Source organism: Cervus elaphus, chromosome 12 (assembly GCF_910594005.1).
Source record: "Cervus elaphus chromosome 12, mCerEla1.1, whole genome shotgun sequence".
In the NCBI taxonomy this organism is placed as follows: domain Eukaryota; kingdom Metazoa; phylum Chordata; class Mammalia; order Artiodactyla; family Cervidae; genus Cervus; species Cervus elaphus.
In genome coordinates, this window is record NC_057826.1 from 33,857,566 (window position 1) to 33,874,830 (window position 17,265).

Sequence of the window (17,265 nt, forward strand, 5' to 3'; positions counted from 1 at the left end):
AGATGCCCATCAGCAGATGAATGGAGAAGGAAGCTGTGGTACATATACACCATGGAATATTACTCAGCCGTTAAAAAGAATTCATTTGAACCAGTTCTAATGAGATGGATGAAACTGGAGCCCCTTATACAGAGTGAAGTAAGCCAGAAAGATAAAGAACATTACAGCATACTAACACATATATATGGAATTTAGAAAGATGGTAACGATAACCCTATATGCAAAACAGAAAAAGAGACACAGAAATACAGAACAGACTTTTGAACTCTGTGGGAGAATGTGAGGGTGGGATATTTCAAAAGAACAGCATGTATATTATCTATGGTGAAACAGATCACCAGCCCAGGTGGGATGCATGAGACAAGTGCTCGGGCCTGGTGCACTGGGAAGACCCAGAGGAATTGGGTGGAGAGGGAGGTGGGAGGGGGGATCAGGATGGGGAATACGTGTAAATCTATGGCTGATTCATATCAATGTATGACAAAACCCACTGAAATGTTGTGAAGTAATTAGCCTCCAACTAATTAAAAAAAAAAAAAAAAAAGAATTAAGCAGGAACTACTAGATGGTTGAAGTCTATTCACACAAGAAGCTGGTGACAAGCTTCAAAAGAGCAAAGGGAATGTAAGATTTGTATTCCAAAGAATACGGGGAAGAACTAAGTTCCTCTCAACAATATAGGCTTCTAGAGAACTCTGAAAGCTATCGCAGAACTTATATGCAATTATAGCATTAAACGTTACAGACACGTCAAGAAAACAACACATATAAAAACTGACCTCTATTCAATATAACTTGTTCATTAATAGTTCTTACTGCTTAAACAAAATTAACAATTCGATACTCTAAGTTCATAAATGGGAGTCCATCATGGAAATTGATTTTTAACAATCACAAATTGCACTGGGAAAGCACAGCTAAGTTGCCTTATTCCAACAATGAAAAAATCCTAGCCACCTCAATTGCACAATAAAGTAAGACTTATGAGCAGGAAGAAAATGGAGCAAAAAAGACCAGCTTAATAATGTCATTACTTACACTTTCTTAAGCTCTTCAACTAGAGATGCAAAGGAAACCTAGAAATAGGAGGGTATCCTACTTAGTAATATGCTCAAAACATAAATGGGTCATAAATAGAAAAATTTGTTATTTTTTAAATTAAATTTTCTACTATACCAAAATCTGTGAAAAATAAACATGGGAATTCTTTCCAGATTTTTTTAAATGTCAGAATTATGAAAATGAAAAGCACTTTGAAAGTAAGGAGCTTTAAAGCTACTTATGGTAAGTATAGGTCAAAAGAAAAATAAATGTATAAATATTAAAATTATTAACTCAATGATCCTAACCATATAAGGAGAAGATAGGTAACCTCTTATACTATTATTTAGAATTTTTACTTTACATACATATATTCAAAACCATCTATCATTATAGTAATGAGCAAGGACATGCTATCTAGAGTACTCTATCCAGTGTCTGCCATAAAGTCAGCGTTTACTAAACTGCAGCTCCTATTACTCACAATCAAGTCACCAATCAATCACAGATTAAAACTACAAATGACAAATGCCATGTTGGAGAAGGGAGGAACAAACAAGATTTGCTACTGTACTTGATAACAGGTATGCCCAATGTTTAAAAGAGAACAGTTACAGGATCCACTTAATATATTACCTGATCATTTTGCTTGGCCTTTAAATCTTGAACTTCTTTTGTCAAAGATGAATTTTCTGTTCTTATTGCCTTTTTCAAAGACACATAAGTACAACATATTTTAATTTTCTGAAAAAACAACTAGCTTCAAAATATAGTAGCTTCTTATTTTTCTCTAGCTGCTTCTTTTCCTTTCTGAAGGCCCAGAAATCTCAGTTGCTCTACATGTCTACAATTCTATAACTTCCAGAGCCAGCCAAATAGAGTTTTAATTTGATTATCCTCTCAAGTATTTCTACTTATGTTTCCACAACCTGAAAACCACAAAGTATACCACTTGTCATGTCACTTCTCACCTTAAAATCAAATACACTGTTTACCCTATTTCTTCCAGCAATCCTATTCAAATTAAGTTACTTAAGGCTAACGATGGGGCATCCCAAGTGGTGCTAGAGGTAAAGAACCCACCTGCCAATGCAGGAGACCTAAGAGATGTGGGTTCGATCCCTGGGTGAGGAAGATCCCCTGGAGGAGGACATGGCAACCCACTCCAGTATTCTTGCCTGGAGAATCCCAAGGACAGAAGAGCCTGGTGGGCTTACAGTCCATGGGGTTGCAAAGAGTCGGACACGACTGAAGCAACCTAGCACACGCTCAGGCAAAGCTAATGATAACCATAAAATGGAACTTCATTTTCTCATTTCTCTGGTCTCTAACACTACTTCATGAACTTATCAACTCTACTAGTTACTATTATAACTAGTTACTATTTGGTTGTAATTCGGGCATGGGTGGAGATGGGAAGCACTACAAACCATAACAACAGTATCTACCTCATTAAGACAGTAAATGCTACAGTCAAGCACACATTTTTCTATTTATAATAAAATCTTAAATTTAATGAAAAAAGAACATCATATAAATTCATAAAATGTGGGTAACTAAAAGCTATGGGAAAAATATTACACGTTACAGCAAAAACTCTTCATGTCACTGAATAATCACAGGTAAAACAAATATACAATATGCTTTACATTCAGCTCTTCCTCTTTCGTGGCCACCTGAATAAGTCCAGTTTCGAGTAATTCTTCTACAGTCTTCAACTTCTCATCTTTCTCTTGAATACTGAAATAATAAATTGAAAACACATGTATGAACTACATTTCAAGGAAAATGACATGCTTTCTAAATAAATATTTGACATGGATTAACTCTTATGCCCATCATTCTTTATAAACTTTCAATTCTAAAAAGGTTTCTGATGACCTTCAATCCTGGTCCAAGGGTTCTTTCTCTTTACCAATAAATAAAATGTATTCAAGTAATACATGCTTACATGCTAGCTTAAACAAGTAAATCATGGCCATACATGACTCTCACAAACCTAATGTAATGCCAAAGCAATCAACAGTACATCACTCTCTTCCCTTTATGATGTATAAAGAAAATTTTAAGAATTTACATTAATATAGTTAATCATTCTGTTATCTCAGACTTGGTAGAAATGAGTCATTAAAATATCAAAAATAATTTTAAGCTCTTACCATCTTTCCATTTGTTCCAAAACATCTTTATTAGGCTAAAACAAAATCACCAAAAAAAAAAAAAAAAAAAGATACTTTTACCAAGTTTGCATGAAATAAAACTACTTTAGAAATAAAATTCTATGAAAATTGTTTACTATTAAATAGATCCAAAATTTAGGAAGATGATCCATATTTAAAGACTGCTAACAGTTAAAGAATTTTTTCATTCAGAAAACACAAGAGACAAAGCTACATGAAAGACAAAGATGAAGTATAAAATGGGCTGGAAATGCCCAAACTTACCCTTGTGAGTAAGTTTTTAATTCCCATTAAAGAAAATCTTAAGGATAAAAAGAGAATTTGCCTCTCTTTTACAGTAATTCTTCAAATCTAAAATTCCAAGGCTCTAAGGCCTTGTAGGCCAAGAAAGAGGCTTTGCTCTTTTTCATTTGTTTTTCAACTAAGGTATAAGGCAAGTGTACAAAACCTGTGTTCAATTCAATGAATTTTTAACATGCAGATTTCACATAACCACCACCTAAGTCAATATACAGAATGTTTTAAAATTGACTGTAAAGTGCAGAAGAAACACAAGCGCATATTCTCCTTGTGACATGTGACATGTGAGCTGATCCCCATCTTTGACCCATCTTCTAGTATTCCCCCAATAGACACAAATTCCTCAATGTTATAATTTACTATGTGTCCAGAAGCAGGGCACCCCCTTGGAAGTCTTAAGCCTTCAGGCAGCTAAGCAGCCTGACAGAACAGGTTCAGGGTCTCTCTCCTTCAACATTCTCTTCCACCCATTCTGTTTCCTACCTGCTTTCTCCTAATTCTACTAGTTTTGTAATTTTTTCCCATTTTACTAAAACCATCATTACAACCATTTTTTCACAAATACTATTAATTTTTCCATTACCACATCCTAATCCTAAGATTCCATTTACTAAATATTTCTAAAAATTAACTCTATTTTCTTTAATACCTTAGGTTAGGTCTCCAGCTTTACACATCTCAAGTATCATAATACCCTGCCTCTAGTTCACAAGGATTATATTGTGAGGGGTACAGGAGAACTTCTCAATGGGAAAAAAAACTTTCCTACCACTAGAAAGGAGAGAGATGTCAAAAATATATTAAATCATGATTATAAACTGAAAAATAAATCATGCAATAAGTTTATAAACCTTTCATCAAGATGACTTTTGTCCATCTTTATTTTTCATGAATCTCATCTCACATAAAAACAATATAAAATTTGTGACCATGCATGATGACAGATGTTAACTAGACTTACTGTGATCATTTAACAGTAACACAAATGTCAAATTATTATGTTATACATCTGAAATTAATGTCAACTGTAACTCAATTTTAAAAAGATACTATTAAGTCTTAGTTATATGCAGCTTAATCAATCAGTTGTATTACACCTTTAGTACTGCATACTTCACTACCACATAAATTCAAACACCTCATGGATACCATTATGATTCATCTAAAATACCAGACAAAATGCTTATTCATTCTTTCAACATCTTTCAGCAGCACAGCCACATAAATAGATCAAACTCATGGTCCTTACACAGCCTTCATGATTAGGCCCTAGCAAGCTTGTCTCTTCTTACACCTCCATAATATGCCCTGAATATGCAAATTTTCCACACTGCCATAGCTTTTAATACTGTATTCCCTTAGCCTGGATTTCCCCTTAGCTGCTCAGCATATACTTTGCTTTTTTCAAAATCAGGTTTAATTGTCCCCTCTCTGTGGTGCCTCTTCATCCTTATTCTCCTTCAGATAGAATTCTCTCTTCATATAAATCTATCCACATTTTAAGAATTTTCAGAAAAAAAGAAGAATCTTATTCATCACAATTTTCTATGTATACATCTATCTCCACCCATATTCTCAAAGGCAGGAATCAAGTCTTATTCATCTCTATAGCCTTAGCATTGTAGCACAATACCTAGCATACTCTCAGTAAAAATTCAGTGGACTGAATATCCTTTAACAAGGTTACAGTTAAAGTATTCTTCGTCAATTGCTCAATGAATATTCAATTGTATTAAATTGACCCAATTTAGTATCCAGTATTTTAACTTTATATATTATTAATCTAATCCAACCCAATTTTCTCCTCCCTGGATGATCTTCAAAACTACATCTTATACAGTAATGAAATTTTCTGCAATAAAATACAACAAGGCTGCAGGGCAAAAGAGAAAAAAACATTCTACTTCTACCATCTTTACTTAATAATCTTGTTGTGCGTGTATGTGTTAGTTGCTCACTCATGTCTGAGTCTTTGTGACACCATGGACTGTAGCCCACCAAGCTCCACTGAATCTGACAAAAGTATCAGAATAAAAATAAAAAGTCATGCTGTTCCTCTGTTCCAACCATCTCATCCTCTGTCGTCCCATTCTCCTCCTGCCTTCAATCTTTCCCATCATCAGGGTCTTTTCCAATGAGTCAGTTCTTCTCACCAGGTGGCCAAAATACTGGAGCTTCAGCTTCAGCATCAGTCCTTCCAATGAATATTGGATGATGCTCAAAAAAAAAAAGACTGCTCAGGACATTCCCCACCCAAAAAAAGTTTTGTTTTATTCTGAATAAATGAGATCTTAGTGACTGATTTATTTGTGTGATCTATTCACAGGATTACATCCAAATGAAGTCTCTTCTTCTTTAGTATATAAGCAGGTAACTTACCTGGTATTTATCTTTCTGCTTCCTACACCTAAAGAAACAACAACTTGGTACCATTGTTGGTTTCTGCTTCAATAAGCTCAACCTTTTCCTCCAGGATAAAAATCCATGGGGCAAAGGGACTGAAATTTTTTTATAACTAAACTGCTCATCTCTCAACTGTCACTTGGAATTCTGACTGCTGGGCAGGAAGGGGTTAAAGAAGGGTGGAAATAAAAGAAATTAAAATTACGCTAATCTTTTATCTCTTCTTTCACTAGCATTGACAATAAAAATGACCAGAGGGAAAAACCAAACAGCTGGCTCTGGTCTGCCAAGATAAGACAGAAGTCATAATGACAACCAAAAATACAGCATCACAGTCGTTTGCTTTTTTATTGTTCAGCCGCTCAGTCGCGTTCGACTCCTGGCGACCCCATGGCCTGCAGCACACCAGGCGTCCCTGTCCTTCACCATCTCCCTTGCACAAACTCGTATCTATCAAGTGCTGATGCCATCCAACCATCTCATCCTCTGTCGTCCCCTTCTCCTGCCTTCAATCTTTCCCAGCATCAGGGTCTTTTCCGAATCAGTTCTTCCCATCAGGTGGCCAAAATATTGGAGGTTCAGCTTCAGCATCAGTCCTTCCAGTGAATATTCAGGACTGATTTCCTTTAGGACTGACTGATTGGATCTCCTTGCTGTTCAACGGACTCTCAAGAGTCTTCTCCAACACCACAGTTCAAAAGCATCAATTGTTTGGCGCTCAGCCTTCTTTACGGTCCAACTCTCACTTTCATACACGACTACTGGAAAAACCGTAGCTTTGACTATACGAACCTTTGTCAGCAAAGTAATGTCTCTGCTTTTTAATATGCTGTCTAGGTTGGTCATAACTTTCCTTCCAAGGAAATACGTTAAATAAGCAAGGTGACAATATAAATCCTTGATGTACTCCTTTCCCAATTTTGAACCAGTCCATTGTTCCATATCTGGTTCTAACTATTGCTTCTTGACCTGAATACAGGTTTCACAGGAGGCAGGTAAGGTGGTCTGGTATTCCTATCTCTTGAAGAATTTTCCACAGTTTGTTGTGATCCACACAGTCAAAGGCTTTGGCTTAGTCAATGGAGCAAAATTGGATGTTCTTATGGAATTCTCTTGCTTTTTCTATGATCCAACAGATGCTGGCAATTTGATTTCTGGTTCCTCTGCCTTTTCTAAATCCAGCTTGAACATCTGGAAGTTCTAGGTTCACATACTGTTGAAGCCTAGCTTGGAGGATTTTGAACATTACATATGCTTTCTAGACTATTTTTTTTTTTTTAATTAAAGAGTTTTCAGAACAAGAAAAAAAATTCTAAAAATTAGTCAAAGAACAAATCTTAAAAAATGAGTTTCCCGAAAGATAAAGAACATTACAGCATACTAACACATATATATGGAATTTAGAAAGATGGTAATGATAACCCTATACACAAAACAGAAAAAGAGACACAGAAGTACAGAAGAGACTTTTGACCTCTGTGGGAGAAGGTGAGGGTGGGATGTTTCGAAAGAACAGCATGTATATTATCTATAGTGAAACAGATCACCAGCCCAGGTGGGATGCATGAGACAAGTGCTCGGGCCTGGTACACTGGGAAGACCCAGAGGAATCGGGTGGAGAGGGAGGTGGGAGGGGGGATCGGGATGGGGAATACATGTAACTCCATGGCTGATTCATGTCAATGTATGACAAAACCCACTGAAATGTTGTGAAGTAATTAGCCTCCAACCAATTAAAAAAAAAAAAAAAATGAGTTTCCCCTCTTATCAAATAGTTCTTTTAGATAAATTTTAAAATGTGGCTATGGAATTCACTTCTTTGGACTGTTCTTCATAAAGCTCTTCTTCATTAAAAAAAAAAAAAAAAATCCATCTCATGCTCAGTGTTATGTTAACAGAATATCTAAAAATATTGAACACTGAAGCTTTATAGATGGAAGCCTGACCCAATAGGAAGATTAGACAAACAAATCCTATTGTATAGCACAGGGAACTATATTCAATATCATGTAATAAACTACAATGAAAATATGATAAAAAATATATATATGTATAACTCAATCACTTTTATGTACACCAGAAACCAAAACAAGTGTAAATCAGCTATACTTCAATATAAAGTATTTTAACAAAATTCAAACCCCCCAAAAAAGAAAGAAATTGGGATTTTAAAAAATATTAACTCCACACATGTGATAGGGAATTTTATGTAAGATGTTACAATGGCAGTTCTTAAGGTATCATGTTATCTTAAGGGGAAAAAAATTAAGGCTAATGGTTTTACTCTTATCTAATGATGAAGAGTATAATTTTTAACACAGAATAAAACTGAAAAGAAAAGACCCAGGTACTCTGTTGAAACCTAAGTAAGAATCACCAGCACCTTTAATACTGGAATTCTAGGGCAGATTGAAAAGTTTCTAAGCTTTCTAAGTGTTCCCATGAAATTAATTTTAGAAAGTTTAAAACTTTAAAACTTTATATATTAAAATAGATGTTTCAGAATCTCTGACAACCAACTCAAAAAAGAATTCTGTTCTGCTTTTCTGGATAAGAATTAACACAACCAAAAAATATCTATCATATTTTATCTAATCCAAGTCACCAATGCTGTATTTCACAACTGGTAGAATCTTTACATAACACTAAAAATTAAAGATGCCTTCAATTAAACTAACCAGAGACTAAGATACATCTACCCTTCAGATGATAAACTGAGAAGGAGGAAAAAACCTTAAACTGATGAAATATTACATTTGCTAAAGCCATATCACAACAAAAGGAAATAGGAATAAGATTTAAGAATAAAAATGAAATACCAATTGAGCATTACATTGGCATGAAGTTACATCCCTGCACTAAACATTATTCATTCAGCATTTTCTCTTCTATTACCTTTAGTTGGAAAGGATAAAACATAAAGTAATAAAGCATATGCAAAGCACTTAGTATCATATTTAGTGGGAAAGGAAAATAAGAAATAATGGATTAATTCTCGACAATCAAATGGATGTTAACAAAATACTTCTAAGATAACTTCCACAGCATTTGGCAGTCACTTACACCAATTCAATACCTGCATAGATGTGAATTTTAAAATAAAAAGAAAGCAGGCATCTGCTAAAGGAAGTGCTATTATTACATTTCAGCCTCTAATAAAATGTGTCCAAATTTAACAGTAATAGAGAAACATGCAAGGCTTCTATTTTAATGTGTCATATAATATGACGCATTTCTAGAATACTTTTAAAAACCAGAATTTGAAGAATTATATTTAGAAGAGTATGAATGCAACTCTTAGGAACAGCCATAGAATAGACATCACCTGGGGTGCGAGTTTATGGAGCCATGCTTATTCAGGCTGCTATAGTTTTGAGGGCTTGCTATAAATACAAAAAGAAGTATCATGGCAGAAGCAGGTGGAGATGAGATGGGAAAAATAAATATTCTAAAGGAAAGGAATTAAGGCTTAAGATGTCTGCTATATGCAAAGCACTCAGCTACTCAACTATATATAAACTCCCCCACTTAATTCTAACAAGCTCAGAATGTAAATAAAATCTCAATGTAAAAGACTTGGAATGAGAGGCCTTAGAAAAATTTAAAAATTTGATCATCACTGCTTTTAAGTGCTGGTACTGGGTTCAAGGGCTTCCCAGGTGGCTCAGCGGCAAAAATCCTCCTGCCAATGCAGGAGACTTGAATTTGATCCTGGGCCAGGAAGTTGCCCTGCAGAAGGAAATGGCAACCCACTCCAGTATTCTTGCCAGGGAAATCCCATAAACAGAGGAGCCTGACGGGCTACATATAGTCCAGGGGGTCGCAAAAAGAATCGGTCTCGACTTCGCAACTAAACAACAACAAAGTAGGTTTCAAACCCATTCTCTTTTTAAGAATCCACACTATTTGAGAGGAAAAAACTGAAGCTCCCAAAGTCCAAGGATTATTATCCTGAGAGCTAAATGTATCAAACTGATTTAAAGAAATTATTTTTATGCATCCTATTAAACTTTATTTTGGTGTGGGGGTGGTGCTTATAAACAGGTTCACATTAGCTTCTTCTAAAGAAGAAAATGTAAATTTTCCTCAATTTAGATACTTGACTAGCACAAGATGACTAGAAATGCAATTAAAAGACATACCTACATTTAAACAAAATTCCTAAAAATGAATGAGTTGATTACTATTTAAGAAGAACCAGATCCTGTTATACATTGGATATTTCTAACTTATAATTCATGAAAATTCATACCTGTTCAGAAACAAGAGTCTGTAGCTTCTGAACTTCTAATTGTAATGCTTTGTTTTGGTCACTTAGAATCTAAAAGAAAGAATCTCAATTTACTGCTTTATTAGGAAAAATTAACAAAGCAACCATTTGAGTAAGTTTTTAAAAAATCAAAGCCATATAATTACTGTAAGTACTTATAAAGTGAGAGGTGAATTATATACTGACCTAAGAATGCAAATCTCATGGCGGCTTCATTTTTCGGTTTCAATGAATATATTTCCAGGGTATAGGAATACAGTAATGGTATAAAGCACATGTATGATGATATCTAAAAAATAGTTTCCACTAAGCCCCCTAATTCATTCACATGGTTTATCCCAAATGTTTTAACACTGGGCTTAGAACCCTTTCATGCGTATTTCAAAAAGTTTAACAATCTGTCCCAATGGGAAACCCTGCTTTCATAAGTGAGTACTTACAGGATTACTATTAAGTAAAAGCAAAAAAACTAATTAAACAAACAAAAAAAAAAAAGCATTTTTTACTGCATGCAGAGATGTACCCATGCAATCAGAATACTTTACAATAATACTCAAGATATTTGGCCATGAACAGAAACTAGCACTACATCAGCAATGGAGGCAAATGAAACCATCTCAAACTATCAACTGAAAAATGTAGAGAAAAAAGTTGGGGCAAAACAAATATCAAAAGTCTATTATAAAAACAGATAAGTCAAAATAATAGATTAAGTCCCCAAGTAAACTATAGAAATACTGCTTCAGAGTGATTACATATAAAAAGTAGTTATTTCTACATTCACTTCAACTAAAAATTAAAGAAGGTTGTTCAAAGAAAGCTGAGTTCACAAGTTTAATTACACACCTTAAATTCTTCCATTTTGTTTGAAATTTCACACTGTAGCTGCTCTTCAAGCAATCGTATTTTATCATCCTTAACATGAATACTATGAGAAAAAAAAATACTTCATATATTCAGAAAGCTTATATAAATTATGTGCACAACTATCAGTTATTAGCAGTAATATTTTCTTCAGTTACACTTCAACATAAGCATATGAACGGCCTAAAGTAGAGCAATACTTTAATCACCTTTTCTGCATCTTCTCCAGTTCATGTGCAGCAGCAGCCTATGTTGGGAATGAGATGAGAATTCTATTATTTCTCAGGAAGCACTCAAAACTATTCTTTTACTTAATTTTACTTATTAAAGTTATATTTCATATATTTAGAGTAAATATTAATAGTAAAATGAATAGCACACATTACTGTAATAATTTTTGCTGTCTATTTTTTATTTCTCACTGATCAACTTTTATCCTAGTAAAAGCTACATCCTTTTCTGATTAAATGGCAGAAGGCTAAAATAAATCAGCACATGAGTGTTACAATCAAGTCCTCCAATAATTCCCTGACAACCCAGTGGGTAAAGAATCTGCCTGCAATGCAGGAGACCCTGGTTCGATCCGTGGGTTGGGAAGATCCCCTGGAGAAGGGAAAGGATATCCACTCCAGTATTCTGGCCTGGAGAACTCCATGGACTGTATAGGCCATGGGGTCGCAAAGAGTTGGACATGACTGAGTGACTTTCACTTCACTCACCAATAACTCAAAAGTGATCCATTTCTTTGGACCAAATATTAATTTCAACATGAATATAGTAACATTCAGGTGAGTTGTGAGGGTCATGGTCAAACAGAAGAGGCTTTTAACAACATATCACGCAGCCAAACACAAGTAACCATTATATTTATTATCTACATGGATAAAACTAGGGCTTGCGATACCAATGAAAATAAATATAAGCAAACTGTAATTCTAAGGTAAATGCTTAAAAGCAATAAAGATCTACCTGTTCGTTTGCCAGGGCCTGTAATTTTTGCACTTCAGCTTTTAATAAGAAATTCATATTCTGTATGTCCTAGAACAAAAAGGAAAAATAATATTAGAATTATTTAATATAAAATTAGATTTGAAGTTGTGTAATGTCTCTTTTCTACCTAAGCAAAGGTCTCAAAGCAGAAATCTCAAATCACCACTTAATATCAGAAAGAAACCATCAATTCCTGTTATTTAACATATTTCCCAAATTATTGTGAATAATATCATGTGAGAAAAGGCCTTTGAACTTCTCCTCTTAGAGGGCTAAAGGAGATTTTGTAGTTTAGAAAAGAGACAATTTCCAAATGAATTCTAGAGTATTTTCCAGACTTCACAGACACTCGTACTGATGACAAGATTAGGACAGTCAATGCCTATAAAGTATTGTAGCCACTTATAAGAAGTACTGTACCTTAAGTTCCTCCTCTTTACTCGCTAAATGATCATGCTCATTTGCTAAAGAATCTTCAGTCTGTTTTATCTGCTTATCCTTTTCTGCAATCCTTTAAAAGGAAATAGATTTGTACATTCAATAAACATTTAGAAGTCAAGTCACAAATTAAAGGATTAGAAGCCTCAAGTATGATCAACCTTACTTAAGTAAATTTTCATATAACTGTACCTTCAATCTCTATAGACTCTTTCAGTTTAGTAGTTAACTGTCACATGTATTACTACAACTTCATAAAATACATACTCCTATTTTAAAACTTGAGGTCAAAGAAGTTAATAATTTAAGCTCACAAGCCTGGTAATATCAAAAACATTTTTCAGGTCTTCTGAACTTACATGATCCATGTCTATACAAATTATACAATACATAACAAAAAAGAATTTTATTTCTCAGCATATCATCATATAGTTAGATTGTTGTCGTTCAATGGCTCAGTCATGTCCAACTCTTTGCGACCCCATGGACTGCAGCACGCCAGGCCTCCCTGTCCTTCACTATCTCCTGGAGTTTGCTCAAATTTAGGTCCATTGAGTCAACAATGGACCTAACCATTTCATAGTTAGATACAGAGTAGCTGTAACTACTTATTAGATACAAAAACTAACTTCCACTAATCTCAAATCACAGTGATCTCTTCCACATAACTGCTAAAGCCCAAAGGAAAGAGTTTTTCCAACTCTTTATATGACAAAGACATAAAAACACAGAATACACAATGCATAGGGGTAGAAGAGCTAAACTTGTTCCAAATCTAGTTGAGAGTAATTCTTGAACAAGTTAGAACATAAAATCAATCATAAGTGTAGAATCTAACAGATATAAGTTAGAGATAACTAAGCAATTTTAAGAGAAATATAGAAAGGCAGGCTTACACTTTATGTAATTCTTCTGCTAGAGCTGAAGCGGAGGTCTAAGAAAGAAAAACAGTGTCAACATAAAAGCCTTTAAGAGAAAGTTCAAAAGTTGTACAATAATCATCACAATAGAGCTTTAAAAATTAAAAGAAATAAGTGTATATAAAGTTAAGGAAGTAGCTGGCTCATGATGAATGTTCACTAAATAACAGCAATTATTCTGAAAGTAAATTTGATCAACAGCTTCCAGTATTAGGGAATTAGCATCATAAGACATTTCTAATGAAGTAAGTTGGCAGGCCTGAAAACTATTTAACTGACAAGCAACACATATACAGAAAAAAAAAAAAGCAGCAAAGGCTATTTTTCATTTATGAACTTCTCCTTAATAACAATTTCTAGTAATGAAACGATACCATTCATGATTAAGTTTAACAAGTCGTTTGATAAAGCCCATGTTCATCTTTACTTTTCAAAGGTACTAAGTATTTAATCTCTGATAAATCTTCTAGAACTACCTTTCAGCTATAACTTAAGATCTCAATCCAATTTGAGTTAATAATTTATATACACACAAACATTCATATACACACAAACATCCTTTCCTATGTAATTCTTTCTCAATTAATTTTAGACAATAGTTCCTACAAAGAAAACAATTAGGAAAAAAACCCAAAAAAACCTGTTCACAGTTTTGGGATTTTCAACTTGCCTGAACCTTAAAAACAAGCTTTTAATGTTAGAACTACTTTCTGCATGGAAAAGTGACTTCTGTTCTATTACTTTTCCTACAAACAGTTTTTAGAATTTTAAGTTGAAAAACTGAAATTGAAATTCACAGTATGTATATTATGGAAACAAGCCAACAAGTATTTAAAAGTTTCTTCTCTTCTTAATGTTATACTATTTATATTCTAAAGGCTATGATCTATCTACCTAACTAATGTTACACAACAATGATGCCAAAGAACAACAGGTTTAGTGAATATTTAGTGAATACTTTTAATACATAAACCATTATTCTTGACACCTTTTGGCCAATTCCTCCTTTTTTGTGACAGGATGGTGGACATTTTTTTCCCTCCTAAGGTTAAAAACTCTCTAACCTACCTTCCCATTAGCCAGATTTGGATTTCTTTCATACTGTTCTCTCATAGCACTAAACGTAATTATCAGAGCACCTACCACTCAGGATCAGCCAGTTGATTCATGGACTACTCACCCAAATACTAATCCAGTGCATGGCACTGAACAGGCACTCAAATTATTTACACAGCTAGGAAGCTGTTAGTAATGACAAGCAATAAGAAAGCGCCATTACCTGGGCTGCTATTTGGGAATGGAATTGCTGAATTTGAGCTTTCAACGCCTCATTCTGCTCCAAAATATCCTTTCAAAACCAAAAAGGAGAGGGAAGAAGTGTGCTGTTAAAAATGCCAATGTACACGAACAAAATGAGTTACAGGTACATCTGTTTATCTTTTAAAGATACTCTTAGATTCCAAAAGGCACCATTTTAAATAACAATGATGAGGCATTCTATTCTCAGAGCTAATTTATAAAGCAGAAATTAAGAATACATTGTACTGTTGCTAATCTAATACAAAAAGCATAAGACTGTGAGTAAAGGCATTTTGAGCACATATTCAGACTACGTTGTGACAACTGCTCGAAGATTCAATTTAAATTTTTCATGCCCACTCCAAAATTAGGATAAGGAAGGCTATCCTCTCTCTCCTACACAAGAGGCATCCAACCACTGCCCATCTTTATTATTTTTTAAAGAGGGAAAATTAGATACCTGAACTTGCATTTGTAGAGACTCTTCTTTGTTCACCCTTTTTTGCTCCGATTCCATTAACTGCATTAGTCTTTGCTCCAACTGTTGTTTTGATACCAAGGTATCTGTAAGCTTACTATGCAGACTCTGTACTTCATTTTCTTTGGCCACAAATTTACTCTGTAGATCTAACAAAACATTGCATTTTACAAAGGTCTCTTCCTTTGCCTGGTTACTGCTACTCATCTTTAGAGCAGGCTTATCTCCCCTGGAATATTCCCCTTTTGAATCTCTCCTGTGCTTCCCCACCTATATATGGCTCCCCTGAGCAGCCTATGCTTACCTTTTTCACAGCACCTGCCACACTGTACTAATTCACCTCTTCTCCCAAAGAGTGAGCTTTTTGAGATCAGAGATTGCCTTTTCTCTATATCCAGAGCTGTGCCCAAGACTTGACACAAAATACATAATTAATAAATGTGTTAACTGAACAGTACACGAATGTTTAAAACTGCTATATCATTTCTTGAAGGCATTCTTAATTTCCCCAAAGATGTTTTAGTAAGTTATTCAGTGAATTTCTTATCAATTCCGCATGCTCTCATACCTGGAGAACAGAGAAAGATGCTGAAAGCTGACAAATGTCCTGTTCTAAGATGAAGTAATTAAAATTTTTCTGCCTACTTCTACTCTTCGCAATAATCCCAAAACAAGAAAATGAGAAACAAAACAGTCTTTCATGCAATTAGAAAATAAATATAACTCCAAATCACAAGAAATTAAGATAAAAATAAATGGAGAGATGATCACTAACTTGGCAAAGATGAGGAAGGGTAAAGTAAAAGCTCAAGAAAACAGCAACTCATGAGTTGCCTCCCCATTCTATAATACAAATAATTCTAAAACAGGGGAAGAAAAAACTAATAAAAACATACCACACTACCACCAAGGACAGAGAGGCAAACAGAGAGAAAAAAAATGTATATAGGAGTGTGTTACATAGTTTTAAGAAAAGTTAAGATAATGTCACTTCTTTAACAAGACACTAGTAACAGAATGGAACACAACTCACAAAAACACTCCTGAAAATTAAACATGTAATGGTAACATCCAGGATTAGAATCAGGAAAGCGTATTTCTTACTAAATTAGGAGAAGTTACAACACCAAATTAATACCTTCAAAATTCTCTGGGGAAAACTATTTCCAACCTAGAACTCCACATCCAAACTACCCATTAAGAATGAAAGTAGAAAGACTAAAAACATTTTCAGTTACTCAAAGCCTCAAGAAATGTACTTTGAGGTATATGCTTATAGAGCAACTAAAAGATATACTATTAAATGAGGCAGGAAAGCAAAAAAGATGGCAGTGACACAGGATCAGGAAAACAGAGTAAACAGACTAAATGAAGTCTCAGAAGACAGCTTTCGAGTCAACGTAGAAAGCAACAAGTACTGGGGCAGAAAGAATGAGGACTCCGAAGGTATAGCACTAGGAAAAACTGATAGCTTCACCAGTATCTAACATGTTGAGAGGCTGGGGGAAACAGAGAGGTTAAGGAGTTTAACCTTAGGTAAAATGTGAAACAATAAAACAAAGATCAAGCAAGTTAAAAATATAAAGCAGGAACTTCCCTAGTGGTCCAGGGGTTAAGAATCTACCTTGCAATGCAGGGGATGCAAGTTCTATCCCTGGTGGGGGAACTAAGAGCCCACATCCCATACCACAGAGCAGTACAACTACTGAAGCCTGCAACCACAACTAGTGTGTGTATTGCAACAGAAAGATCCCACATGATGCAAGGAAGGTCCCGCATGTGCAACTAAGACCCTAGGCAGCAAAATAAACAAATCATCATACATATACATATATATATATAATTAACTTCAGGAAATTAAAAACATTGCTCAAGAATTGTACTTTTATTTATCTTGACTCAACTTTGAGTTACACAGTCATACTAATGTTAAAATTGAATGCTTTGTTGATGAAATATAACATACTAATTAAAAATAAGCTAATACAGCTTAATATAACAAAAAACTTCAGATATATTTTTTAAAAGCCTTCAAATATCTTAGATATATCTAAATATTGAACCAAAGGGAAATGCCTAGGG

General features: G+C 34.5%; 1 protein-coding gene across 5 annotated transcripts in view; it reads right to left on the reverse strand.

Annotated features, from left to right (window-relative positions):
• KTN1 (kinectin 1) overlaps positions 1 to 17,265 on the reverse strand; it is a 111,834-nt gene that overhangs the window by 38,435 nt on the left and 56,134 nt on the right. For all 5 annotated transcript variants that reach the window (XM_043919280.1, XM_043919283.1, XM_043919282.1 and 2 more), the window contains 12 exons: positions 15,166 to 15,332; positions 14,686 to 14,754; positions 13,383 to 13,420; positions 12,469 to 12,559; positions 12,028 to 12,096; positions 11,268 to 11,305; positions 11,041 to 11,122; positions 10,177 to 10,245; positions 3,201 to 3,235; positions 2,691 to 2,781; positions 1,678 to 1,746; positions 1,039 to 1,076 (listed from right to left, as the gene is read on the reverse strand). In XM_043919280.1, coding sequence (XP_043775215.1) covers positions 1,039 to 1,076; positions 1,678 to 1,746; positions 2,691 to 2,781; positions 3,201 to 3,235; positions 10,177 to 10,245; positions 11,041 to 11,122; positions 11,268 to 11,305; positions 12,028 to 12,096; positions 12,469 to 12,559; positions 13,383 to 13,420; positions 14,686 to 14,754; positions 15,166 to 15,332 — 856 coding nt within the window. The remainder of the gene's footprint in view (positions 1 to 1,038; positions 1,077 to 1,677; positions 1,747 to 2,690; positions 2,782 to 3,200; positions 3,236 to 10,176; positions 10,246 to 11,040; positions 11,123 to 11,267; positions 11,306 to 12,027; positions 12,097 to 12,468; positions 12,560 to 13,382; positions 13,421 to 14,685; positions 14,755 to 15,165; positions 15,333 to 17,265) is intronic.